Source organism: Bos javanicus, chromosome 21, assembly GCF_032452875.1.
Source record: "Bos javanicus breed banteng chromosome 21, ARS-OSU_banteng_1.0, whole genome shotgun sequence".
NCBI lineage: Eukaryota > Metazoa > Chordata > Mammalia > Artiodactyla > Bovidae > Bos > Bos javanicus.
The window spans coordinates 66,059,691-66,087,105 of NC_083888.1; the positions used below are offsets into that span (position 1 = coordinate 66,059,691).

General features: G+C 51.7%; 1 protein-coding gene across 12 annotated transcripts in view; it reads left to right on the forward strand.

Moving 5' to 3' along the window:
* Nucleotides 1-24,870, forward strand: part of PPP2R5C (protein phosphatase 2 regulatory subunit B'gamma) — a 140,137-nt gene extending 115,267 nt beyond the window's left edge. For 2 of the 12 annotated variants that reach the window (XM_061395364.1, XM_061395374.1), the window contains 6 exons: nucleotides 5,410-5,580; nucleotides 6,902-7,029; nucleotides 9,593-9,694; nucleotides 11,238-11,310; nucleotides 16,192-16,308; nucleotides 22,122-24,870. In XM_061395364.1, coding sequence (XP_061251348.1) covers nucleotides 5,410-5,580; nucleotides 6,902-7,029; nucleotides 9,593-9,694; nucleotides 11,238-11,310; nucleotides 16,192-16,308; nucleotides 22,122-22,253 — 723 coding nt within the window. In that variant the 3' untranslated portion in view covers nucleotides 22,254-24,870. Of the gene's footprint in view, nucleotides 1-5,409; nucleotides 5,581-6,901; nucleotides 7,030-9,592; nucleotides 9,695-11,237; nucleotides 11,462-16,191; nucleotides 16,309-19,775; nucleotides 19,863-19,964; nucleotides 20,307-22,121 lie in introns of those variants that run through there. The other 10 variants (XM_061395370.1, XM_061395375.1, XM_061395367.1 and 7 more) reach the window with 9 other exon arrangements.
* Nucleotides 24,871-27,415: the final 2,545 nt, after the last annotated feature.

Sequence of the window (27,415 nt, forward strand, 5' to 3'; positions counted from 1 at the left end):
CTGACTCTGATCCCGTGGGCTGCAGCACACCAGGCTTCCCTGTCCACTCTCTCCTGGAGTTTGCCCAGGCTCGTGTCCTTTGAGTCGATAATGCTGTTGAGGGGCATTGATTCCATTCAGGATGTTGTGCAGCTGCCACCACCGTTTCTAAAACTTTGTCATCGACCCAGACAGAAGCTCTGTCTTCGTTAAGCAGGGTTGCCCCGTTTGCCCTCCACCCTCCTCGTGATAACCTCAGCTCTACTCTCTGTCCTGAATTTGACTGCTCTAGATTCCTGATGTGAGTGGACTCGTCCAGGATTTGTCCTCCTGCAGCTGGCTTGTCTCAGTGTCATATGCTCAGGCTTTGTCTGTGCTGCCACGTGTGCCAGAACTTCACTCCTTGTCGGGACTGAGTAGTGTTCCGTTGCGTGGCTAGACCGCGCGTGGGTAGCGCGCCCACCTGTCTCCTTGTCGGGACTGAGTAGTGTTCCGTCGCGTGGCTAGACCGCGTGTGGGTAGCGCGCTCACCTGTCAGCGGAAACTCGCGTTGTTTCCACACTTCAGCTTTTGTGAACACCTGTGTGCAAACATTTCTTCGCGTCCCGGCTTTCAGTTCTTTTGTGTATAAACCAGGAAGTGGACGTGCTGAATCGTTTGGTAATTCTGTGGAGATGCTGTCCCGTTCTCCACGGTAGCCGCACCGTTCTGCATTCCCACCCGCAGCCACAGGACTCCAGCTGACCCACCCCCTCGCAGACACTTGCTGTTCTCCGTTCTTTTTACTGTAACCCTTCTAGTGAGTGTGAAGGAGTATCTCATGGTTTTTTATTTGCATTTCCCCAATGACTAACGATGTTGGGCATCTTTACACATGTATATTAGCCATGTGTGTTTATTCTTTGGAGAAATCTCTTAAATTCATTGCCCATTTTTAATTGGGTTGGTTTACTGTTGAGTAACAGAGCAGGAAGTGTCAGGTGCCAGTTTAAAGGTTTGAACACGTTGAAAAATCACTACTGGACTGAAAAGGTGACTGTCGTAATTCCTGACTCCTCCTTGTCCTTTAGTGGTCTTCCACAGTTTCCTTGTTGAAATTGTAATTTTTATAGTGAAAAAAAAGAGAAATTCTTAATACTGTATCCTGAGTTAAACTGCTTCTGATCTCTCCTTTCTTTGTAAGCTTTTAAATTCCACATGTGGCCACCCCCCTTCACCCTAAAATTCAGGGAAAGCCCCTGGTCATACTGCTCAGCTTCTGCCTGCAGGGGGAACAGGAGCCCCCTGCTCTGCAGCCCCTCCCTGGTCTCCCTTGCACCTCTTTCTCAGCTCTGACCAACATTCTGGACGTCCACCTCCCAAACCAGGAGATGTACCAAATCTTACCAGACTTCCGTACCAAACACAAAAGTCTTTACTGCAATTTAGGTTGAGGACGTGTTCTTTTATCCTCCTACTAAACTGACGACATGTTTAGATAGGGAAAGAAAAATGAGATAGCACTAATAATAAAAAAGCCCTTTTTAATGTCTTTCTAGTGACACATCCTAATTCCTGTCTGTATTTGCAATTCTTTTCCAAACTGTTATATGAAGAAATTTTAACACGAAGCCTGCTCTTTTCCTACTGTTCCTACTTCAAAAATAAGAAAAGAGTGTGCAGTTTCCCTGTGTGATATTTCTTTGTGCATATTTCTCATGCTGTCTAGTGGCTAAAGAATTCACTGACTCTTACCTTACATTTTTATCATGGAATCAGGTTTTCTCACCAAGCCACCCCCTGCAGGTTCTGTCCACCTGCACACCCCCCACCCTGCCCCCCACCACCACCATCTGTCAGAACCTGGTCCTAATCCTGCTCCAGCAAGACTCAGTCAATGCCTGCACCCCCTTCTCTCTCTCACCTGGAAGTAATATGGCTGCTGATAAAGCTTATGCGTGTGTGCCTAGTCGCTCAGTCGTGTCCGACTCTTTGCAACCCCATGGCCTGCAGCCCACCAGGCTCCTCTGTCCATGGGGATTCTCCAGGCAAGAATACTGGAGTGGGTTTCCACGCCCTCCTTCAGGGGATCTTCCTGACCCAGGGATCAAACCCAGGTCTCGTCTCCTGCATTGCAGGCAGATTATTTACCGTCTAAGCCACCAGGGAAACCCAAGAATACTGGAGTGGTTAGCCTGTCCCTTTTCCAGAGGATCTTCCTGACTCAGGAAATCAAACCAGGGTTTCATGCATTGCAGGAGGATTCTTTAACAGCTGAACTGCCATATAAATTCCCACTAATAATAAGCTAATACAACTTTTCAGCAGTGAGAGCTTTTAACTGTAGTTGTCTGAAAGAAGGCAGGAGACAGACAGTGTCCTTCCTGGCTTCAGTGGGGTCCTTCTGTCTTAGATAGTAGATAGATAACACTGACTCGGCATGAGCCCAAAGCTACTTCAGGTCCCCCCCCACGCAGTCCCCAGTATTTCCACCCAGAACCACTTCATTTCTTGATTTCCTATAGCACAAGTAATATAATAGCACCCTTGATTACAGAGTGCTATTAAAGATGTTAATGTAAAAAAAAAAAGTTTACAAATGTTCAGACCCTCGCCTCAGTAATTTCCTTCCTTTAGAATTCATGTGTTACGAAAATCTGAAGCCCATCTTGTCTGACTTCAGCATCAAAGGCATGTAGAGAGTTTGATGAAGGTGTAAGCCCTTGTGAAGGCACTGGGATGGGCACTCGGCCTGCGTCTCACGGTCCTGCACCCACGATGTACCCATTGGTGATCTGTAACTATTGTGTTGTTGTTTAAAATTGTGTAGAGTGCCCAAAAGCCTTCTGGGTGTGTGGAACGTGTGCACTGTCGTTATAAGAGTCAGAGGCTCATCGTGGAAGTAAAATCAAGTTCCTTTTCCACCCACGTGTCCCTTGAAGCTGACCAAGTTTTGCCCCGTGGCCTTTCCCCCTGGTGTTCCAGGACAGGAGAGGGGTTTCCGGGATGCCGGGCTCGCCAGCCACCACCACTGCCCCCCCACCAGCCTCCCCCTGGGAGCAGTTCGCCCGTTGGCTTCCCCAGGAGAACTCAGTCTTGAAGTGCGCCCGACAGCGAGAGCCATTGTTGGCTCAGATTAGCATTCCCTGAGCAGACTCCTGCTCCTGCAGAACATCCTCACCCTCAGAAGGAGCTGAACCAGTTGGCTATTGGTCAGAAGTCGTTCCAAACAGTGTGAAAAGTAAGCCCAGTATACAACTCTGATTCCAGAAATAAGACCTTTTCTAGAGACATTAGCCAGATAAATCAGTTGGGTTCTGTAGTTCACAGATCAGCATATTTCTCCTAGAAAAACTCCATTCTGTCAAATGACAAGGAATGGTGGGTTTGTGAAGTAATTGGCACCTGCTGAACCTTAAAAGTGATTCCAATACACAGAGTGGAGTGGGGGGCTCAAATGTCTACTAACATGATTTTGAGCAAAAAAGTAGGAAAATCATCAAATAATGCATTTTTTTTTAAATGATCCCTCTTAAAGACAGTTGTGTCTTAACTTCTTATGACAGACTTCAAAACTGGGGGCACTTTTTGAGTAAATTTGGAGTTTTATAAAGTGTAAGGACAGAGAAGGTTATCCAGGAGCCTGAAGGTCAGAAGCGTCCAGGCAGAGTTGTCCTCGGCAGACGCTGTTCCGAAGCTGCTCGCTTTGCCTGCGGTGCCGGCGCCCATGCTGGCAGCAGAGCTGGAGTGGTCTGCGAAGCCGGGGATGAGCAGCGAATGGAATCCCGGCCACGAACAGCGATCCTCACCACAGTCCTGGCCCTGGCGGCCAGGAACAGCCGTGACGAGGGTAGATGGCTGCGTCAGGCGACACGTCGCCGTTGTTCAGTTACACAGGCGAGTAGGTGTCTGCGCTTTACAGACACGCGCATAATGTTTTGGAGAAGGAAATGGCAACCCACTCCAGTGTTCTTGCCTGGAGAATCCCAGGGACGGGGGAGCCTGGTGGGCTGCTGTCTATGGGGTCGTACAGAGTCGGACACGACTGAAGCGACTTAGCAGCAGCAGCAGCATAATGTTTTGCATCATTGTACCATTTTGGGCTTAAGGTAGCTAAACTCTTAGGGATACTACTAGTCTGCATTACCCATCAGATATTTTGGGTGAACAGCCTCTACTGGTAGGAAGTTTGGGAAATGTAGGAACACGATGAAGAAAGGCTGCCCAGCAGGGACTTTGCCTGTGTCACGGGCAAGTAACCTCGCGGCCAGCACTCACCAGCCAGGCCGCTGCCACCCCACTAGGCACGCCTCACGGGGAACGGCTGCACAGACCTGCACTGGGGCCCTGGCCTGGGCCAGGCTCACCCCCGAACTGCAGCCAGCGCTCCACAGGCGCTTGTGTGGATTTAGTAATAACGTCCTCTCAGCAGTCCCAAGGCGAGGCTTGTCGTTCCCCTTGGTATTTAAGGAGAGCTCCGGGACACTGAGGGGCTGGTACCAGCCCGTGGCCACGCAGAGGGCTTGCCAGCAGCGTCAGTACTTCACAGCACTTCACGTCTCTCTTTCTGATGTGTTTTAACACATTGAAAACACTGTACACAGCTATGTATGTATATGTGTGTTCAGTCGCTGAGTTGTGTCTGACTCTTTGCAACCCCATGGAGCCCGCCAAGCTCCTCTGTCCATGGGATTTTTCAGGCAAGAAGACTGGAGTAGCAGAATGGCAGAAGACTGCCATTTCCTCCTTCAGCAGATATTCTCGACCCAGGGTTCCGATCCATATCTCCTGCCTTGCAGGTGGATTCTTTACCACATAAGCCACCTGTGTATGTATGTGTGTAAATACATATGACGAGTCAGTTAATTTGAGAGAGAAATGGATTGTGCCTATGTATGTGTGTCTCCACCCTAAGGCATTTATACAAATTCATAGGCTCTACATTCCTCAATTGGTCTTATTTTCTCTAAACTCACCTAACTGCATATCTTTTTTTTTTTTTTTAATTTAAAGATCTGACTCTTACTGAGAGGGTGGTTAAACAGAGTAGGTCACATAAATTAAAACTGTGATTCTAAAGTATGTAAGATTAGGTCTAGCTCATGGTTCAGATTGTAAAGAATCTGCCTGCCGTGCAGGAGACCCGGGTTCAATCCCTGGGTCCGGAAGATCCCCTGGAGAAGGGCATGGTAACCCCCAATTCCAATATTCTTGCCTGGAGAATCCCAAGGACAGAGGAGCCTGGCGGGCACCAGTCCATGGGGTTGCAAAGAGTCAGTTACAGCTGAGCGACTAACACCTTGAACACTAATTATAAAAGCCCACGTTCTCAACCGCTGAATCACTGTTCCTTCTTACAAGGGAGAGAGCACCACCTCATCTGTGGCTTCTCAGAGGGGACCCCTGAGCAGGGGAGCAGGCCGTGACCCCCGTGTGTTCTCTCTTCTGTAGGTGGTAATGGCACTTCTCAAGTACTGGCCAAAGACCCACAGTCCAAAAGAAGTCATGTTCCTGAACGAATTGGAAGAGATTCTGGATGTCATTGAGCCGTCAGAGTTCGTGAAGATCATGGAGCCTCTTTTCCGGCAGCTGGCCAAGTGCGTCTCCAGCCCTCACTTCCAGGTAGGGCGCCGCAGAGAGCGGCCTCGAGTCGTCCCCTCAGGAGCTGGTGGGTCTCGGGGCATCGCTGGTGGTGTTCTTGCCCTTCAGGTAATCTGAAGGTGACAATCAGGCTTTCGCCTCAGCTGTAACATGTTGAGGCTTCGGGTCTATGAAATAAGCCTCCAGTGCCTCGTCCCGCCCTGCCATTAAAGACACGCTTCTCAGTAAGAGTGATTAAGGGCAGCTTCTCTGTAAGCCGCCTCTGTCTCTGCGTTCCCTGGGCTGCCAGACACACACAGCCTTACCGTCCACAGCTGAGATCTCAGTATTTACAGAGAATGTGCAGCTGTTTGGCTTCCACTCCCTCCCTCCATAAGCACTCCACTTCTGACACGTGAGTTTTAGGAAACAGGCGTGGTTCTGATTTCCGTCCCTTCCACGTCCCTGCGTGGGGGCCGCAGCCATGCCACGCCTCTCCCGATTCGCCCTCATACCCTCCCAGCCCCCGTCAGAGGTCATCCCGGTGGCTCTTCCAGCCTTTCTGCCTCCTTTTAACACACTGGGCACCCCATCGTTTTGTATCGAGATGGTATTTATGGTGAAGTCTTTGTGAACAAGGTAGAAACGTAAGCACCAAAGGAGCAGAACCTCACAGTCTCCAGGGAGTCACAATCTGGCCGGAGAGGGCGGTGTGGCTGCTCCGTCCTGCCAGCGGGTTCAGAGCTGGCCCGCGTCCCCCACCCTGCTGTCCCCAGCCGGCCACCCTGCAGCCATCTCACGCCCCCTCCCGCCGGCCCTCGGCAGGGACGGGCCCCGCCACCACCGGTTTTGAGCAGAAGCCACATTTCCGTGCACACACGGGCTCCCCTGCCTCCCCTGCTGCCGTTCACCACGCACTGTAGCGCTAACACGTCAGACCACTCGGCGTCACGGGTTCACCCCACAGAGCGCGAGCTCCCCGACGGCAACGGCTTCTGCCTGCAGGCCTCCCCGCAGGATCCTCAGGGCCAGACGGTGCCTCCCCAGGGGGAGACGCCCTCCCCAGGGGGAGACGCCCGTAGAGGGTGCTGGGCAGCTGATGGTTAAGGAGGGCGACCTCATGTGATTTGTGGCCTCAGCACCTGGCCCGTGTCCCACAGCAGTGTTAATCCAACTCATGGAAGGCTGAGTGACCGTGATCTTGAGGGACATGGAGTCATCCGCCTCTTTGTTGAAGGCGCCTCAGGGTTACAGTCTAGAGCACTCTCATTTGCAGAAGCGATACTACCTTTCCCGTCCAGTAGAGTCGTTCTCCCACCTGTGTGCGTACCGCTGATGAGCGCCGCGCCCTTCTGCCTTGCAGGTGGCGGAGCGGGCGCTGTACTACTGGAACAACGAGTACATCATGAGCCTGATCAGCGACAACGCGGCCAAGATCCTGCCCATCATGTTCCCGTCCCTGTACCGCAACTCCAAGACCCACTGGAACAAGTGAGCGCCCGCCGCCCGCCTTTCTTTTACCCCTTTCTAATTAACCTGTTTGTTTGTTTGTTTTTTAGTTCAAGTAGCTTTTATTTTTTGACTGCACTGGATCTTTGTTGCTGCATACAGGCTTTTCTCTCGTTGGGGCGAGCAGGGGCTCCTCCCTAGGTGCATGCATGGGCTTCTCACTGCAGCGTCTCTCTTGTTGCGGAGCACGGGCTCTAGATGTTTGGGCTCAGGAGTCGTGGCACACGGGCTTGGTTGCTCCACCGCATGTAGGGTCTTCCCGGACCCGGGATCACACGTGCCCCACGTGCCCTGCATAGGCCAGTGGATTCTCAACTACAGGACCTCCAAGCAAGTCCTGCGCTGGCCATTTTTAAGTTTTGTGTACAGTATTTTGCTGATACTTGAAACCAATTACTATTGAATCCAAGTCTCAGTATCAGTTAAAAAAATTAGATGCCGATTTCTCCGCGGGCTGTGACCAAGCAGAAGCGTGGGCTGCATCTCGCCCTTTCGTTGACATCCTGTGCCCAAGTCGGGCCCACGTAGGAGGACACAGTACCTCCCTGCCCAGCCCCATCTTGTCCCCGGGCGGGTCAGGAGGTGCATCTTCCAGGCCTCCTCTGAAGTTCCCTCCATAGGAGTTGAAGGTCATCACAGCCTTGGGCTCAGTCCCCGCTGGAGCACAGAGGCCACCCCTCCCATGGGGGCCCCCGGAGCCCTACTGACACTCGCCCTAGTGAGCCCCTCTGTGCCCGCTGCCCAGGCAGCCAGAGAGAAGGGGCGAGTAACCTAAACGCTACCTCGGAGTCTCTGACACCTGGTTGTCCGTGCTGCTCTGCCCCCTCCTCTCACTTGACACAGGTGAGCAGACTGACGCTCGCAGCGGTCGTCTGCTAAGACTGCAAACCACGCTACCCTCCGGGCTGCCCTGGTACCCTCGTTGTGCTCATAAACAAGGAGTCAGGCTTCCGCTTCGTCCACGTTCTGCCCTTTCTGTGTTATAATCAGTGAATCCACATTTAAAGCAGGAGGGACAGAGCCCTGATATCCAGTCCCGCCCTCCTGTTTGTGGGGGGACGGCGGGGTGGGACGCGGCCCGGCCCGCCGCCGGGAGCTGGTGGGCCGCTCTGTCCGCGGGGTCTGCCGTCACCCCTTCTGCTGTTCTGGCTCACAGACTTGCCCTGCTGCCCACTGGGTCTCTTAGCCACAGCCTCCTCATCTGAAAAGTAGAGAAGATCTTGGCACTGGGACTTCCCTGGCAGTCCAGTGGTTAGGATTCCTCACTGTTACTGCCAAGGGTCCCCCAAGTCCAGGATCTAAAGTCCCACAAGCCACTTGGCTCAACCAAAGAAAAAAAAAAGGAGTAAATGTTGGCACCCACTGTTCAGAGGTGATCGATCGACCAAGATAACGTCAGGCCACATGCAGCATGTTGCCCTGTGGTGCCCGCCACCCTGCTGCGGGGGTTGGTTAGGACGGAGTGAGTGTGCGTCGGTGTAAAGCTCCTGGCGCCTGTCTGCACTCAGTGCGCTTCTGCAGCAGCCCCTCAGCCGCAGGTCTGGCAGTGGTTCCGACGGCCGGGGTAGGAGAGACGCAGCCGTGGCGGTGGGAATAGTGGCCTGGCGGTCAGTGTTCACGTGTCGCTTTCAACAAGCTTTCCTGCGTGACGTTCCTCTTCTGTTGAGCTCAGCAGGTGCTAACCAAACCCTCGAGCTAAGCCCCAGCTCCTGCGTGTGGTGCAGAGCGCTGCAAAGGCTGGCAGTGACGGCTTATGTCCCTGCCCCCTGCAAAGACAGGCGTGTCCTGTTAGATGTTTGCTAAACAGGGTCTGGTTTTATTATAGTGAATTAAATACCAGTTAAGACTTGCGAGTCGAGTTTTTGGTTGTTGCTCCCAATTCTGTGGGTTGACCAGGCTCCGAGGGGCAGTCCTCTGCCCGAATCACGGGGTGGGGGTGGGGGGGTCCCTCACGTGGCTGCAGCTGATGACAGGTGAGACCGGAGTCCTCCTGAGGCCCTGCCGGGAGGGGGACAGCTGGGCCCTCCCCCTCCTGGTGTCAGCGCCTGAGAGCTGAGCTGGATTAAGCTGATCGGTAGCAGTTTCGTTTAACACTCTCCTAAGCTGTGCTCTGGCAGTGTCAACATTAGTTTTTTGTCCTTAGTAAGATTGAAAGGAAGCTGACGTCTACAGGAAGTAAAACGGTTCCATTATTCTCTGTATGACTAACCTTGCCTTAACTGTACCTGTTCAAGGTTCAGCGTTTTTTATTCGACTTCCAAGAAATGATGCGGCTTTTGGCTGCCATTAGCAAGGTCGGTGAGCCAGAAGGCCCAGGCGCTGAGAGGAGAGGCGTGGTGAAGCAGGGCTGCCTCTGAGAAAACCAGCAAGGAGTCAAAAAGTCACAGCCTTTTAACTCTGAAGCTTAGGAGATTTGTGGGACTATTGAAATACGCTGCCAGGCTGGGAGAGGAAGGAGTGTGTGGTGGGGGAGGGGAGGGAGAGGGATCCAAAAAGATGAATAAGATGAAGCATCCTGAGTTTGAACACGAAGCTCTCGTTGCAGGACAATACATGGCTTGATATACAACGCACTGAAGCTCTTCATGGAGATGAACCAAAAACTGTTTGATGACTGCACCCAGCAGTTTAAAGCAGAGAAACTGAAGTAAGTTGCTCTTTTCAACACTCTTTCAAGGATTTTTTTCCCCTTGATCCTGAATAAACCTCTGCCACTAGTTTGTCCTAAAAAGTTATTCTTCACTTCAAAGCAAAGTCTGCCCTGTTGTACTGGAAAGCAAATTAAATCTTTGTGATGAAAACGTATTTTCTAAGTTAGCTATTCTCTGGCGCCTCCGTGGTAGCTAGGACTGAACGCTTGCATTCCCGAGGGCCCAGGTTCAGTCTCGGGGAAGTGAGATCCCACAAGCCTCACAGCCCGCCCCTCCGCAAAAAACAGACCTTAGCTATTCCCACCCTTATTCTACCAGTTCAGTCATCTTTGCAAAAAGTACATGTAATAATCAAGAATTTAACTTTCAAAATCTTTGCATTTCTCAGGGGACACTTAAAAACAGGAATGTGTAGTAATTTTTCATGGTCATCAGGCAGGAATTTAGATTCTATCCTGTAAGTTTTGTGTAAGAAAGCCGGAACTTCATCCAGCGTAGCTTTATTGTTCTGACTTGTTGATCTCCATAAATTCGGGCATTCTCTCTAGAGTCTGGTGCCTGAGTCCCTCACAAAATCAGGGCCCTGCTCTCGTGCCCTGAGGATGCCGGAGCCCACACCTGCACAGGGACACGCTCAATGAGGCCGTCCCCGAGCGGTGCTGGGAACAGCGTGCTCTATCCATTATTAGAATCACACAGTGCCATGTTCGTTCCTCAGTGTGTGTCTACCTGTATGCCAGGCCCTGCTGTGAATAAGACAAACAAAAACCCTTGCCCTTCTGGAGTTTCTGCCCTGGGCGGTGCGGAAAGAGAAAGATAGCAAAACATCAACGAGTGTGTGAGAGGCGGTAACAAAGGGAGCAGCAGGAGGAGGGCGCGGGGAGCTGGCCGTGGTGTCCTCAGGCCTCAGGCTGCCTGGCTCCCCTCCTGCCTCCGGTGGACGTGTGTCCAGGGCTGAAGTGCGTGACCCCCGGGGCCTGTCTGATGGTGCATCAATGTCCATGGGACATCGCATCCCTAAAAGGGACCTGACTCATCAGGCCGCACGGTTTCTAGATTTAAAGAGTCGGTCCCGTGATGAGTAATTTCCTGAAGGTCCTGTGCCTCGCGGGTGCAGACCTGCATGCTGTGCCTCTGTGAGGACATCCTCACTTGGCTCCTCCACGCTGGGGTGCGGTCTCACTCTTCACGGGTGTAGAGACTTCTCGAAGCCGTGAGCATCCTGTGACAGCGCAACAGAGCCAGGGGAGGAAGGAGGCGTGGAGATACTGGCACAGACGTTCCTAAGAGCTGAAATTCTTAGACGTGTTAAGATTTTGGTGTGTTTGTAATTTTAGCTCTTTCTCCTCTAAGCCCAGTTTTGTTTTTCTCCCCCATTGCATGCCTCGTGGTCACCACTGTGACGTACGTGAGATAAGACCAGACGGTGACAAAGGGGAAGTGAGGGGTCGTGTTGCCGGCCATGCCCCCCCCTCCACTTAACGCTCTCTTGAATTTGATCTGTTTCTCTAACGCCAACGACCTTTTACTATTTTTCAGAGAGAAGCTAAAAATGAAAGAACGAGAAGAAGCGTGGGTTAAAATAGAAAACCTAGCCAAAGCAAACCCCCAGGTACTAAAAAAGAGAGTGACGTGAAAACGTCTAGGGTGTGACTTGAGTATTTTTGTGAGATAGGAGTGTGGCTTCATCGTGGGAGGGAGACAGATCCACTTCACTAACATTGTGTATGAAACTGTCTGCAATAAAAATACTTTTCAACTTTCGTATAAGTACTTATTTTGCCCCACCAAGTTTTTACCACAGGATTGGCGTTTTTATTTATTATTATTATTATGCTTTTTAAATAAGATACAGACCTTTCGAATATACTGTGGTAAAAAGAAAGCCAGGATACAACCTCTGTTCTGGGCCCAGATTACAGCTTGCTTTTCTCTCTCCGATATCATAGATGCTGTAGTTGAAACAGTACTTTCTTTTCTTTTTAATATCAAATTAATTCTACAGGGAAAAAAAATAAAAACTGGATTTGAAATAGGTGAAGTATGAAGTCAGTGACCTGTTTCCTAAAATGAGGTTTCTACAGGCCTGAGCCTTTCTCACTAACAGTGGACTGGCTTCTGTCATCTTAGCAACTAACCCTTTTCTCCCGTCCCGGCGCGCCCTGGCCAGTGGGCCCAACGGGCGTGTCTTCTGGAAGAAGTGTCTTCTGAAGCAGTGTCCCCTGTAGAGGTGAGCCAGCTGACACCCCCCCAGACGGCCGGGGTCGGGGGCCGGAGCTGGGGCTGCTGGGGTCGTGTCCTCTGGTCGGGGGATTGGAGCAGGTCCCGGCAGGCGTTCTTCCCGGTGCTGAGTGTCCATCTGACCATCCCTGAAGGCCCTTTCTGTGAGTCTCTGCCGCCCCTGAGAATTCTCAGGGCTGTGCTCAGCTCCCCAGAAAAGGAAAGACTTTTGTTTTCTGAGGATAACTGCTCCAGCTACCCACTAAGGTCCTGAAAGGTTCTATGAGGTGAAGCAGATGACACGCAGCCTATTTATTGCCTTTGGTGAGAAGTGTGCACAGGTCATCGTGATCTCAGGTGTTCGGTGGGTTCTCGATTAATAAAAAGTGACACGTGAATCAAAGTTGAAAATATGTCCTTCACCTTCGTAACAACATGCTGATTTGTTATTCCTGTCTGTATGCCACGCTCTTATGCAGAAGTACTGTTTCAAGATTACTGTGAAACAGTGCGGTAGTTATTGAGGCGGGTGGCTATGGGCGTATACTTTTAAGAACAGAATCTGTGCTGAACGTGAGGTTAAAATACGGCTGACGTTTGTCATAAAGCCCTGCATCTGGGGTGTGTTGGTGGACAGGCCGGGCCTCACGAGGCACCCGGCTGCCTTGCTCTGTTCTGACAGCTCACGTGCCGAGGTCAGACGGGGCGGAGGGTCCCAGTCAAGGTCGTCAGGGCCCCCGTCACGCACGCCCTTGGAAAACAGGTGAAATGTGTACAAATCAGAGGGTCTGATTTTATTTGTTTTACCTGGAAAACAGGAATAAAACCCCATGGGAGATCCCGCTAACATATATATATGTATCGTCCTCATTACCATTTCTGAACCTTTCCTGAATGTTCATCCATCGCGTTTTCCCTCCTTCGGCTGCTCTGTCTCCCGGCGTCTCGCGGGGTGGGCTCTGCTGGGGTCCGCCTCGTTTGTGCTGCGGAGCCCCGGGCTGAGCACCGCCCCGTCCCTCATCTGTGCCTGAGAACCACCTCCACCTCCACCCCGGCCCGTCCCATCCACACGCTGCAGTCCACCGCTCCCTGTCAGAAAATACTTCATGGGCTAGTGTCTCAGAGCTGGAAATCAGGGCCTTGGTGCTCACTGTTCATTCTCGAGAGAGAGAGAAAATCTTTTCTAAATTCTAATCACTGCTTGCCATTTATGACAACCAAAAACGGTAAATAATTTTGTGGGTAATAGAGTTTGCTTTCTATCTCTGTAACGGAAGTAGGTAGTTGGGTGGTTGCAGCCTCACGCTCCATCTCGAACCTGCCATCTGAGAAGTGGTTCACCAGTTTCCTCATTTAAGGCAGCCCCCAGCCCCTCCCTCTGTTCGCAGGGGGGACTCTAGCAGTCTGCCTGGTGCTGAGCCTTGGATTTGCCCAAGCCAGGTCTCATCCGCCCTGAGACGTGGCCGCAGGTCCCCGCGTAGGCCGCTGGATTCAGAAAGCGGTGGTCCTTCGGGATTCGGGTTGTCTTAGCAGTCGTGGTGGCTTGCGTTGGGGTGTTTTTAACGTCAGACGTAATTCAGTTTAGTAAAGTCGTGAAATACGGAAGGTTTCTAACGTGAATGTGTTTTTCTCAATCCACCAAGAAGCCACACAGCGGTTTAATGCTCATCTCCCTTCTGCGGGCATCTCGTGACACGCAGTCCAGGCGCACCTCTGTGATTTTCAGATGCGGCTGTGGCTCAGCGTTCTGTCCGTTAGCAGCGAGAGGACAATGCGTGGCAGGCTCGGGGCACAGAGCCTGGCTGCCTGCCTCTCCTGTGCGAGACGAGCCTCTGGGCATGTGCGTTCCCTCTCCCACCTGTTGAAAACATCAGCCTCAGCAGGTGGGGGAAGGTTTTTATTCCTGGTGAGACTCCTCTGCCCACGCCCCTCCCCGCCCCGAGCCTGCTGGTGACACTGACTTCCTGCAGACATCACCTAGCATCCTTGTGCGAACTTCTCTTTGCCCCAAGCCCCCCAGGGGCTCAGAGTCCCCCCCGCTGCTCTCGGCACAGCCGTTCATCCGTGGGTTCTGTGTGGAGCACTGATTTTCTCCTGGCATGGCCAAAAGCTGAAATACTGGTTCAAACCCCACGCACCACCTCCTGGGCACTGCCCTATCTGCCCTGCCCAGCCTGAGTCCTGCTGGGACAAGTCACGTGAGGCCCCCAGCTCCCTGTGCCAAACAGGCCCCCTCCTCTCTCAGCTGATGGTGCCAACTGCATGTCCTAGGATACACAGATGAGAATGAGACAGGGCCTGGGTGTCAAGGATGGGAGCCAGGTGGGAACAGAGAGAACCCAGACTGTCAGATGATACAAACATGGGGGATGATGCTGGCGAGAGTCTGGTCGTGCCTTTAGAGAGGGACGCATAAAGGAGGGCTGGGGATAGGGTGGCTGGGTGTCCCCACGCCACCAGGACTTAAGAGCGTTGGGCTGCCTGCAGATGGAGCCAACACGTCTCAACTAAGCTGGGAGGTGCTTCAGGGGCCGGGGGTCAGGACAGAATGGGGCCACTAAGGAGACCGAGCTGCTCGTGGATGGAGTGTCGTCACGGGGCAGGAGTAGGCGTGGTCAGAGTCGGGGCCGAAGCTGGAGAGGGAGCAGGACCCGTGGGTTTGATCCCCTCCGCTGTGCGGGCGTCGTCCCGGCTCACCTGTGTTCAGAAAGCTCATTGGGGTGCTCTGGGGCGCCTGTGGAGACGCTGCTGCTGGCCAGGGCGGGTGGGGGCGCTGAAGGGCCTGGGCACCTTCAGTGGAAGAATCGGACTCAAGGATGTGGCTCCTGCAAGGGGGCTGAGGGCGGGAGTCTGCAAGACCCTCGGGGGCTGTGAGGGGGGACAGTTGTGTCATCCAAGCTGTGGCAGAGGAGAGAGGAGCTGGGCTGGCTGGCGCCCCAGGCCCGGGAGGGGGCGGCTTCAGGGCCGACGGTGGTCAGCGCATGGTCACAAGGTCACCCACAGCCTGGTGCCCAGCGTCCCGTCAGAGAGGCGAGACCCAGGCCTGAGGGATCAGGAGGAGAAGGGCCCCCCCGAGAGCTGAGCGGTTCTCCTGGGTGCTTGCCCGGTGGGAGGGAGGGGCTCGCTGTGGACCGGAGAGCCTTCCGCCCAGACAGGAGGGCACGGTGCCGGGCAGGGAGGGCGGAGCTTCAGCTCGGGACCCCGACCCCCCCGCACTGGCCCGGAGCCTCGGTGGGTTAGCGTAAGGACTGCAGCAATCCTTCAGTCAGGGGCTTTTAGCACTCACGTTATAGCTTGTACTTGGAGTAGCACCCAGCTCGCAGCAGACACACGAGTGGATGCTGAGCGCTAAGGACAGTCAGGCCTCTCCAGCACCTGTGAAGCAAGCTCATCCCCCACCCCACCCCTAGTCGCACTCTCAGAAGCAAAGTCAGAAACCGTCCTGCTCACACCAGAGCTTCCCTGGTGGCTCAGAGGTTAAAGCGTCTGCCTGCAATGCGGGAGACCCAGGTTTGATCTCTGGTTCAGGAAGATCCCCTGGAGAAGGAAATGGCACCCCACTCCACTGTTCTTGCCTGGGGAATCTCCTGGACGGAGGAGCCTGGTAGGCTGCAGTCCATGGGGTCGAAAAGAGTCGGACACGACTAAGCAGACTTCACTTCACCACACTTCACACCAGAGCCCGACTTGGCCTGGAGCCCGGGGAGAGTGGCATCCCCGGGTGCCCCGATGGGACCCCACTGGCGCATCAGGCCCCCCGCAGGGCCGGCCCCGCCTGGCAGGGTGAGGTGTGAGCTGGGGGATCGATCGAGACCACATCGTCCAGGAGGCAAACAGAGAGGCTGTGCGTCAAAGGGCGGGTGTGATCCTTGCTGGGGTTGGGGCGAGTCTGGAGAATGCAGAGCAAACAGGGACATGAGTGAGGGCGGCGTGGACACAGGGAAGGCACAATGAGGCCCGCAGCTTGGGGGCAGAGGTTGGGGCTGGAGGCACAGGCTTCTGTAGGAAGCGGTCCCCATGAGCAGGCCCAGGGCGTCAGGAGGCCAAGGCTCCAGGGTGGTGTCCTGTGGCCCAGGGCTGGGAGAGCCTGGAAGTGAGGCGGCTGCTCTGCTGTCCCCGCCCGCAGGTGGGCAGGTGTAGGCCAGGCTCAGGCTCCTCCTGCACACAGGCTTCCTTGAGGAGGGGCCCCGGGGGAGGGCGGCGTCTAGAGGAGGAGCCCTGGAGCCGCCCCCCTGAGTGCTGGCTGAGAATGACTCCGCGCTTTGCATTGCAGTACGCAGTGTATAGTCAAGCGAGCACCATCAGCATCCCGGTGGCAATGGAGACAGATGGGCCTTTATTTGAAGATGTGCAGATGCTGAGAAAGACAGTGAACGAAGAGGCTCGCCAGGTAAAAGCGCGCAGAGCTCAGCTGGCCGCGCCCCTTAGAGACTTGCTTATAAGACGTGTGTGCGATTTTAGACACATGGTGGGCTGCAGCGCCTCCCGTGCAAGCTGACGTGGAAACTCACAAGTTGGCCGTCTTACGGGAAGCCTCCCATCCATCCATCTTAGATCAAGTTAGTAGAATCAGTTTTTAAGGGTTAATACGTGCCTGAAACGCGTTTTCTATGTTTACTCTTAAGAGTAATAATCCCAGCTCTTACCTGCAGGTCAGCTCACAGCTAGAGCAAGAACTTGAAAGGTGTGCGGTCATGTCTGCCCCGTGTGCGCCCTCTGCCCACCTCTGGTTCCTGCTCTGGCCCAGGGCCGGCCCCTTTAACTTCTCACAGAGTTCCTGCCAGCCCCCAGGGGCCCCAGGACGCCAGGCAGAGCTCTCGTGCTGTCAACAGCAGGGTCCTGCTCACGCCAGGGCTCTCTGGGGTCCCTCAGGCAGTCCCCACAGTCACATGGTCTTGTTTCCACTTTGCAGAGATGCATATTCAGATCACCGCTGGTCCAAAGAAAGGCTCCTGTCGCTAAATCGGGAGCAGACACTATTTAGGCTTTGCAGAGGGTAGCGGGTGGAGCCACTGCCTGCGAGGGGCGCCTCGGTCGCCCTGTGTCTCTGACAGTGCCTCCCGTTCTCAGTCCAGGCAGCTGATAAGTGCTCCCCGAGTCTGGGGACATGGCCCTTTCTGACTCTAAAACTTGAATCCCCTTTGAGCTTCATAAGAATTCCTAAAGACTCCCAGCGCTACAATCCTGAAATGTAAAAACAGAGAGGCTAAAATTGAGCTGCACTCTGAATGAGAAGGCAATAGCACCCCACTCCAGTACTCTTCCCTGGAAAATCCATGGATGGAGGAGCCTGGTAGGCTGCAGTCCATGGGGTCGTGAAGAGTCGCACACGACTGAGCGACTTTACTTTCGCTTTTCCCTTTCATGCATTGGAGAAGGAAACGGCAACCCACTCCAGTGTTCTTGCCTGGAGAATCCCAGGGACGGGGGAACCTGGTGGGCTGCTATGGGGTTGCACAGAGTCGGACACGACTGAAGCGACTTAGCAGCATCAGCAGCTGAATGCAGATGGTTTCGAGAGGAGAGGGTCATCCTGAGCTCAGGGTTGTGTTTTTTTTTTTTAACTCTGTGTTTTTCATTCAAGTAAATTGTGTCCCCCGCGTGATCAGACAGGATTGGACATCGCCACGGGCACACGCTCTGGACCATCCAGACTGCATGGCCCCACACGGCAGCCAAGAGGCCCGTGTGCCCCGTGGCCATCTGTGGCCCGGAACACACCCAGGGACTCCCAGGCTTAATGCACAGAAGAGAACCTAGGAAGCTCATTCTTAGCTTTCTGTCACTGACAAGGTGTTGAAATGATAATATTTTGGATATACTGGGTTAAATAAAAAATGTTACTCAAATGATTTTCATTTGTTGGTTTTTCACCTTTTCAGCGTGGCTGCTAGACAGTCTGGAATTGTGTGTGTGGCCAGCGCTGTGTTCCCACCGGGCAGCGCGGGCCCAGACCCCCTTCTAGGGGCTGCTGGACCCCGCCATGCCTCCTCCCTCCTGGCCAGCTCTTGGCCTCAGGTTCAGGGAAAGGCAGGTGGATGCAAACACTGAAACTACAGTGGAAAAACATCAGTGATGCATTTTTTACTTAATCCAGTTTGGATTCCATCATTTCCTCACAATAGTCTTAGCAATGAATAGCCTGAATGAAAAAAAATGAAAACCTTTATCTTTTTTCTCAGTCTTATGGGGGTGTTAATTTACTAAGGCTTGTTTTGTTTTAACTTGGAAAGGAATTTGAAGTCATTTCTTTGATTGCCATTTCGAGTTTACAGCCTCAGGTGGGCTAGAACTGCAGGCAGGCAGAGGGCTTGCATGTCAGGGTCCCTCTTAGCAGCAAGCCTGCCCGTGGGTGGCCTTCAGTCTAACCTCACGGTGGTCTTTAGGTCACTCAGGCCCAACAACACAGAAAGGGAAACCGACAGCTTACAAGCCAGTCCTGATATGTTAAATATTTTAGGGCTGGAGGGGTTTTCTTTTGGGGACGTCATTTGACGTGATAATTAAACCCAGGAAAAAGGTAGACTACTCCCAAAGTGTAATGAACATATTACATAATTGTGCGATCTTTGGGTATATTTCTGACTCAGGGCCCACTCTGTAGGGGATTTAGAACACAAAACAGCATTCTTGCCCTTGAGAAAGACTGCCTTTGAAAGTCAGCTCTCGTATTTCCGTGGTGGCTGCTCCTTCCCAGCTGGTTGATCTTCCAGCGGCCCCTGGAGGGCGTGTGGAGGGCGTGTCTCCTTCCCCTCTCTGAGAAGGAAGCAGCCTCTCTGCTTATCCACTCCTTAGTCCTGGGTCACTGGGTGTAGACAGGGCGTCTCTCGGAGAGCTCTTTGTTTGCCAGTTTATTTTCATGAAACTCTTGAAATTAGATTATAAGACTGAGCTTTCTGTGTAATTGACATTCCTACAAAAATCTCCCCTCCCCGCCCCTCACGTTACCTTTAAGTGTCTATGGATCTTGCTCCTGTGTTGGAAGACTCTGTGCTATTAAGGTATCAGTTCTCTCCCAAATTAACAGAACCCAGTCAGAATCCCAACAGTCACCCTTCTCTTTTTTAAGACATTGACCAGCTAATTCTAAAACGTATACAGAAATGCAAAGGAGCTAGACTAGCTAAGATAACTCTGAATAAACTTGGAAGACTAACACCACCCGATTTCGAGACTTATTATGGATTTCTGTGGATCAGTTGAACTCCCCGCCCCCACCCGACCCCCTGCAAATAGCAGCCTACCTAGTGAAGACATTTATAGTGCAGTCTCTTAGCCATAATATTTGATATGACAGGCTCTTGTCAGTTTGAAAGTATTTGGAGTCATAGTCCTGAAATCCTCAAAAACACTGTCGTTAAAGCAAAGAGAAGATACTGAGATGCAGGGGAAATCTATTTTGGAGACCAAACTGACTTAAGAGGTTATGCTAAAAACTAGGCTTTTCAGTTTTTATATTTAGCAGTTTGAATATTTTCACTGCCCCTTTTAGTTTATTTTCAGCTATGTTTATTTTTTCCAAAATAACTCTTAGATTCCTTCGAAGTAATTTGAATGTGGGCTCACAGCTGACGTGAGGTACGGTGCAGGAGAATGCAGCACTGCATTTACTGCAGGCAGCATTGCAGGAGAATCTTCTCCAGTGGAGGAGACCCTAATGGTCGTGCAACATACTGGGTTGGGATCCTGTGGAGAAATTCGATTCTGTATTTACCTGTCAGAACTGTGGTTTGTATTTCTTCCGAGAAAATTGTGTAACCCTATGTAGAACCTCCAAAGAGAACTAGTAAAGTTCATGTGAATGACGTTCATATACCAGAGAAATTTAAAATGTTTTGCAATTCTCATTTTTAACAGTCGGTCGGGAGGAAAGCAGTGTCGAGCGTGCAGTTAAGGAAGGTGTAGAAAGACGGAAGGTGGGAAGTGAAGGTGTTCCTTACTCCAGTACGTAGAAGTGTATTTATAAGGCTTTTTTTATATTTAGGAAAAGAACTGACAATGCTGTGTACATGAAGTATTTTCCCTTTTTCCCCCCTGTCATTCCAGCTTGTGATGGTGAAGACAAAGGCATCTGGTCCCTCAGGAGACTCTGATGAGTCCTGTCCTTGAATTAAGTAGTGGAAGCGTGCTGTCTTACCATGCGCCCACCCCGATGTTGCCCCCCACTTCCTGAATGGCCACTTTCAGAGCCGCTGTCCCACTGCGGACAGAGACCGCGTCTTTCCGGCTCACCTCCGCGGAGGTGTCCGGGGCAGCATTTCCATCTGTCTCGTCCACCCCGTCGACAGCATGCTCGCCCCTCCACCAGGGTCGCTCTTCCAGGGGTGACTTACCTGCATGACATCTCTCTCCTGCCTCCTGTGTCTCTGATCTTTTTTTTTTTTTTAACCTCTGTGGCTTGTGTAACTGCTCTCTGCTTTACACCCTGGTTTTAAATGGCTACACAGGAAGACTCAGCAGGTCCCTCACTCTCTCTTTCTCTCCTTCCAGAAGCTTCCCCGGTCGAGTTTGCCTTCTCAATTTGCGTTTGTTGGTTTCCAGCTCCTAGGCTTTTACTATTGCCTTTTTCTATGAAAATGTTTCTTCTCTTTGACATGCCTGTCGGTGGCAGTTATTAAATATTTCAAGTATCTGAAAGGCTTTTGTTTTGCCTTGCTTTGCTTTGTTTTACAACTCAACATGGAATGGACATAAAATTCAGGGTAGAATTTCCCTCTGAGTTTCTCCCGGGTCGAAGGCAAACAGGCTTCACTGATGAGAGCACTTTTACAAGGGCTGTGACCATGATCAGCAGCCCCTCGGGGACTGGGGGGCCTCCAGTCTCCCGACGTGCTGGCAGTCCTGAAGCTGTCTTACACCAGTTTCCAGGAGAGAAAATCAGAATTCCTGCCTTTGCCGTAAATGAACCTTAATATCCAAATAACATTTCTAGAAACAATCCTAAAATGATGTGACACAAAATTCTTTCCAAACCTTGACATTATTATGGTCTTCATAGATAAATTTGCAAAGAACCGTAAGAAATAGTAGCTCTGCAAAGCTGAACTTTTCATATATGGTTTCTGCAAGTCCCTGAATATTGTTATTAAAGCGCAGAGAAGTATACTTTGTGTATCATGCCAGCAGTGCTGGCAAGCTGGCTACTCCAGGGAGTGGTCAGAGATGTGTGCTTTTTGCTATCAAGTGACTGACTTAGTACAAGTGTTTTCTGGTAGGTGTTTGCTCATCACCACCAAAGTATTGCTATTTAAGTACTATCTCCCCTTTGCTGGAGACACTTAAACAGAAAGGAAGTTGTGGTTCTGTCCAAGTTCCTTACAAACTGGCTGCCTCCTGGTATATAACGGTGTGTTGAGGCAACTTTGATGGCTTCTTGTTTTGTTTCAGATATACTGGTATTGATGCAATGGCCCTACCTCAAAACTGAATAATTTAACTATTTCTCATGGAAATGGACTCTGTTGGTATCTAAACTCCCCGTATTTCAGACCACCCTTTCTCTGCAGACACAATTCTCTAAATCCCCATGCAAACAGGGGTTCATTTAACTTTTTTCCTTCTTTTTTTCTCCTAGTAAGACCAAAATGTCCTAAGTTTAGGAAGAAAATGGAATGGAGAGGGGAGTCTTATATCGTACCCTTAATGTTAGGAAATTTTATGTAGATGATTAAATGTATAGTTTTTTTAAGTTCTAGAAGGTTTTTCCCCTTACATGACCTACTTAATACCTCTCATTTTAAATATCTTTTTTCAAATTTAATAGAAGTTTTAGACCCGTTGCTGGCTTTGAGTCCAGTTTAAATATGTTGTTCATTCTTTTTTTTTATCTACTTCCAAGGGAAATTTCGACTTCCTGAAATGCCTCTGTAAGGGACACAACCATAAAATGGTTTCGGTGACATTTTATGAACTGGGAAGATTTTGCCATTTATGAGATGTACTAAAGCTGATGAATTTGCAAAACAGAGGTATCCAATACCCTGGACAAAACTGTACCTTTTAGAAGACCACGATGCCAACACCTCGCACACCGTCCCTGGGTTATCTCTTAATAGACGAGGCATCCCCCTCAGTCACTGTGTCCCTCTGGGCGTCTGGAGTCCTCAGGGGGGCCCTGGAGCGTGGGCTGCGCCGGCTCAGAGCAGGGCGAGCACACCTCCGGGCCGCCGGGTCTGTCGCCAACGCTGTGCGTTTCCATTGCAGGCACAGAAGGACCCGAAGAAGGAGCGGCCCCTGGCGCGCCGCAAGTCCGAGCTTCCCCAGGACCTGCACACCAAGAGCGCCCTGGAGGCCCACGGCCGCGCCGAGGAGCCGGCGCCCCAGGACGGGCGCTAGCCCCCACGCCCGCCTGTAGAGAAGACACGCTCCGTGTGCCATACCAGTCAGTCACACTCAAGTCCAAGCTTTCTCCAACCCCGTCTGTAGGCAATCACGTCCTTCCGCCTCAGCTCGAGACTAGGAGTTCAAACAATGGTGACCCCCCAGGGCTGTGCGCGCACCCCCCCGAATTCGGGGTCCCCACACGGCCCCACGTAAGATGGTTCCCCAAAATCAGAGCTAAGGAAAGCACCCCAGTCGTCACCTTCACGTTCTCCGCAAATGGGATTTGCAATCATTTAGGATAGGTGGGTCCTATGAGAATATCAATGGTTTTCAAATCAAAGGAACACTATAAAAGAGTATCACATATTTTTTAAGACTGTACAGCCCTTCAGACTGTTACACCAACAGTTTCTTTCTGGGTGGTGGTTTTTTTTTTTTTTGGTCTGTTTTTGTTTTTAATCCCACCGAGGTGGTTCTATGCTGTTGATCTTAACACAGCTCACTGGGAAAGTGACGTGACCCTTCTCCCCGCCGTGTCTTCCCGAGGTATCACTTTACTCCAACCAGTGCCGTGCACACCATGCCCTGCTGCTGCGTGTCACTAAAGCCATATTTCCAGGTCTGTGGTCCAGCACCAGGGTCCCAGGAGTGAGCTCATAGGAGAAATTTGTTAAAAAAATAATAATAATAATAAGCTTTCTCTTGCCTGGAATTGGAACTTTAAAGTGGCGTGCTCAATGTCTTACTTAGAAGAATGATTTTTCTTTACTTAACATGTTGTTACCCTTGAATGAGGCTCTTCAATTGATAAAATTCTCTGAGAATTCCACATTTTATAGAAAGTCAGACGGGAATCATTTTGAGTGAGGCCAGCTCTAGGCCCGAGACAGGCCACAGCTGCCTTTGGGCAGAAGTCACAGGATCAGTGCCATGGGTAAGTGCCACCCCTGCCCCCATCCGCTCCCCACGGTGCAGTCCCCAGGGATTCATGGAGGCGGCAGAGGCAGCAGCGATGGCCTCCAAGGAGTCTCTGTTGCAAAGAGGACACCTTAGTCGAAGCTTCATAAGGAAAATACAGCGTCTGAGTCTTCACTGGTCTTCAATGCTGCTAAATATTTCAGACTTCCTTGCATGTATTAAGCTCTTTGTTTTCAATGGGACAGCACGAGGAGAAAAGTCTTTAAACTTAAGGCTCTGTTCTTTACGTCTCTCCTGGTGGCCAGTATTTTGACTGACTTATCCTGCTCGAAAGCTATTTGAGATGCACACAGCTGCCCTCAACCAGTGATTCTAGTTTCCCGTGTCTCTGGTGTAAGATGCTACAACTTGATGTTAAATGTCTTGATGCTTCAGAGGCTTCCGTCGGGATGTATCTCTCGCTCAAGGTCTGGGGGGACGCATTCAGACCCTGTGAGGAGCAGAGCAGACATCGTTCCCCATGCAGCTCGGAGCTCCTGCCCGTGGGTCTCAGTTAACCCCCCCACCCGACGGCGTGCATCTCCCTGGGTCCTGTCACTTGGAGGGAGCGGACCCCTTGTGTTCAGAGCAGGTAGTCAATCGGAAGGCCGCCCCAGCCGAAAGCGGGAGGAGAAACCTTCCTGAGAAACTTGACAAGTATCCCTCCACTTTGCCATTATGAAATTTATCATTTAAAAAAAAGTTCAGATGCCTTCTCCTTTTGAGGGAAAAAGGGTGCTTTTCACTGTATAAAGCAGCGTCTTGTGTATCTCGATAAACCATTGTTTGAACTTCAGTCTTCAGCTGACGGAGGATGTTCTCGGTGTGTCCCCGAGAGGTCTCTGGGAAGCCTCTCCTCTTGCCCGAGGAAAAAAAGCAAAAAACCTCGGTGTTTGAGTGACGTGGAAAGCTCAGCATTTAAGAACATCTTTTTGTCTAGGTTTTCCTTCTGCTCTTTATTGAAGACAAACATTCACCAAAAAGGGAAGAAAAAAAAAAAAAGGTTTTGAGAGAAACTGATTTTCTTTGACGAGAGTATTATTTAATATTTTGGCCTCTTAAAGTTTTCCTAGTTAGAACTCAGATTCCCTGTGCTAATTGTTCAGCTTACATATTATTACATAGATACACTGTTTATTCTGTACCAAATTGATTTCAAAAGTACTGCATTGAAAATAAACTGGTGACTGTTTTTCTTCATAAAGTTCTGCGTTTGGCATCTTCACTCTTTCCAAAAGGTATCTGTACATCAGAAATGTCACTGTTCCGAGTGTCTTTTTAGCGCGGCTTTAGTGTGGCTTCCTTTTAATATTGTACATACATCGTACCGTTGTTTTATGGTAATGAGTAATAAAAATGTAGACTTCATATTTTGTACAAAATGTCCTATGTACAGAATAAAAAAAAAAAAGTTCATAGAAACAGCAAAAATAGGTAAGTGGCACAGTTATTTTTCTTTAGAGAATATCTGTAACTTTATGCTTTAGTGAAATGTTAAGTACCTACATATTTTTTAACATTTTGTAATTCAGAACTTTTCGTTTTGACATTGTTTATGAAGAGAAACTTCATACACTTGCCATTTAATATGCTCTTTTATCTAATTTTAAAAGAAGAAAAACTCTAAAAAATGGTGTATTATATGGACTAAATAAAGAACCTGTGAATTTTACTGCTCATCATGACGCTAAATTCAGCCATGGTGTTGGGCAAGCCAGTGCCGATCACTGTGAGGTAACGGTGAGGGGCGGGCAGCCCCGCCAGGGACGCCGGCTGGAAGGCCCTCACAACACAGGCTGCGTGGCCACTCTGCCGTCCACCACAGCCCTGTCTTCCCCGAGCCTTCCAGAAGCTCATTTTTTTTGTTTGTTTCTCTAATGGAAAAAAGTAGAGATGACTTTTTAATGACCACCCTTGTTTTACGAGTAGGCAAATGTGAATCAGAACACAGTTTATAGAAATGGAATTACTCGAGCCCTAACCGTGATGTTTAAAATGGTTCTTGAAGGGACGTTAAAGTCTTGAGAGCAGAGCAGGATGGCTGAGGAGGAGTTGGGGTCCTAGCTGATCCACCTTCATCTTCCCCAGGGGCTCTCTGTCCTCACCGGTGCCGCCCAGGATCAGCCACTCCCTGGAGTCATGGTGACAAGCTCGCCCTCCTCAGGCCTCCCAGCGGGTGGGCTGTGACCCAGGCCCCTCCGCTTCCTTGTCTGTCACGCGGGCCCTGTGACTCCTCCCCACCCCTCCCCGCCACCCACCACCAATGACGAACGTGCCGAAGTAGCTCCTGGAGCCGGGGCTCAGTGACGACCTCGGGGACGTCCCCGCGTGTCTGGTGACGGGGCCACTCTGGAGACGCACACAGGCCGTGCGCCACCGCGGAGGGTACCCGAGTGTGGCGGCCCTTCGGTGCTGGTGCAGCTGCTGGAGCGGCTGTGTCCTCAGGGCCTTCCCGTGCCCGCACCCCCTTCCCCCCCCACACACACCCCGACGTGCTCACACCAGCAGCACACACAGAGTCAGAATATGCGCTGGGGGGGTTGGCACTGATCAAGGGGCAGGGTCGGGCAGCCCTGGCACCAAAGGTAACATGGAGAAGTCGGCCTAAGGCTGCACTGTCTCTGGTGGGGCCCCTAGTAGAGTCTTCACTGCCCTCTCTGAGTGCGCTTGCTAGAAACCTCTCAAATTCCCTGTAAATTTAAGGGCACCTGCCACTGCCTCCTGCAGCCCCAGGGCCCACACGGGTAGGGCTGTGAGCTGAAGCTTCCACTCGGGCAGAGCAAGGGAAATAGCCCCAGGGGACACGTTCACCCCACATCTGCTTAGAGGGTGTTCAGACCACACTGAAGGCAGGCTCCTCAGAACTTAGCCCAGGTGAGCGCACAGCAGGTCATGTCCACAGGAAGTGTTGCTGTTGAGCGGACTATCTTAAAGCTTTCTCTCTTTGGGTCAGAGTCCAGATGATTCCATAGTAAATGCTTCTGCTAGGAAACCTAGAGGTTGTTTCTTCCACAATTGTTTCTCTGAGTTTCAAAAAGACTGGAGTAAAAAGCCTGCTGTGGAGGGTAAACTGAGCCAAACCCAGCCCCACGGCGGGTGGGGGTCACTCACATGATGGGCAGAGGAGAAAACAGGCCTCCTGGACCCCGAGGGCGGCCTGACACTCAGCGAGGCCATCAGTGGGAGGGCTGTTGCCAAGTTCAGCGTCCCAACATCAGCACCTCAGGCTCCCTGATTCCCCTTAAGGACATGTGGAAGTGAGCGGAGCTGCCGTCCTCACGGTTCATGAGCAGAAGGATCCAGATGGATCCAGATGGAAGTCAGCGCAGGGAGAGATGCGGGAGCCAGTGGGGTGATCTGGGACGGCTGGGAGCTCCCCACCCGCCTCCACCACCCAGCTCCTCCTCCCCACCACCTACCCCCCTCCTCCCAGACACCTGGTTCCTCCCTCCCTCCACCCGGCTCCTCCTGGCCATCGTGGCCCCAGCCTTGGTGTCCAGTTTAATTGGGGGTCAATCACACTGACAACTGATGAGTGTTGTCCAATCCCCCCAAAGATGGAGCTGATTCTGTGCGCCCCAAGCTCTGCCCTCTACCCCGCAAATCCCACCGTTAGCACAGACTCTCCAGGGAGGCCCAAGGCCCCCCCAGATGAACTTATCAGGCAGGATGTTCCCAGGGCCGAGAGGTGACCTGCCAGGAGCAAAGGGCAGACGTGTGTCGGGGAAAGGGGAGCCCTTGGGGGCTCAGCCGCCTCACAGATGAGAAGGAGGCACAGCGAGGTTGGTTAACCGTCCCGGCTACGGCCAGCACGGGGCAGGGCAGGCGGCCGGTGGCGCCTGTGTGCAGGGCCTTTAACGGCTTCCACCACGCAGGCATATAGAGACAGGAAGAGGAGGGGGCTGCCGGGTGAACTGCGAGACCCGCTTTCCGACGGAGCCACTTGAGGAAGTAGAAGCTTCCGGAGACGAGACTCCTGAGCTGCCCAGCAGCAGGACAGAGCCTGAAGAGGAGGCTCCATCGCTCCCGGAGGACGCAGCGTGACACCCGGGAGTGGCCCCGAGGTGACTTGTGTTTAACATTAACATCAAATAAACCTGAAAATACGCCTCACTTTACATTTTCCCTTCAACTCAGAGTCTGAACTTGGGGGAAACGTGTTCCCTGCTCCCTGGGCTTCTAGAATAGGCGGGTCGGCGAGGGCGTCCTGGTAAGTA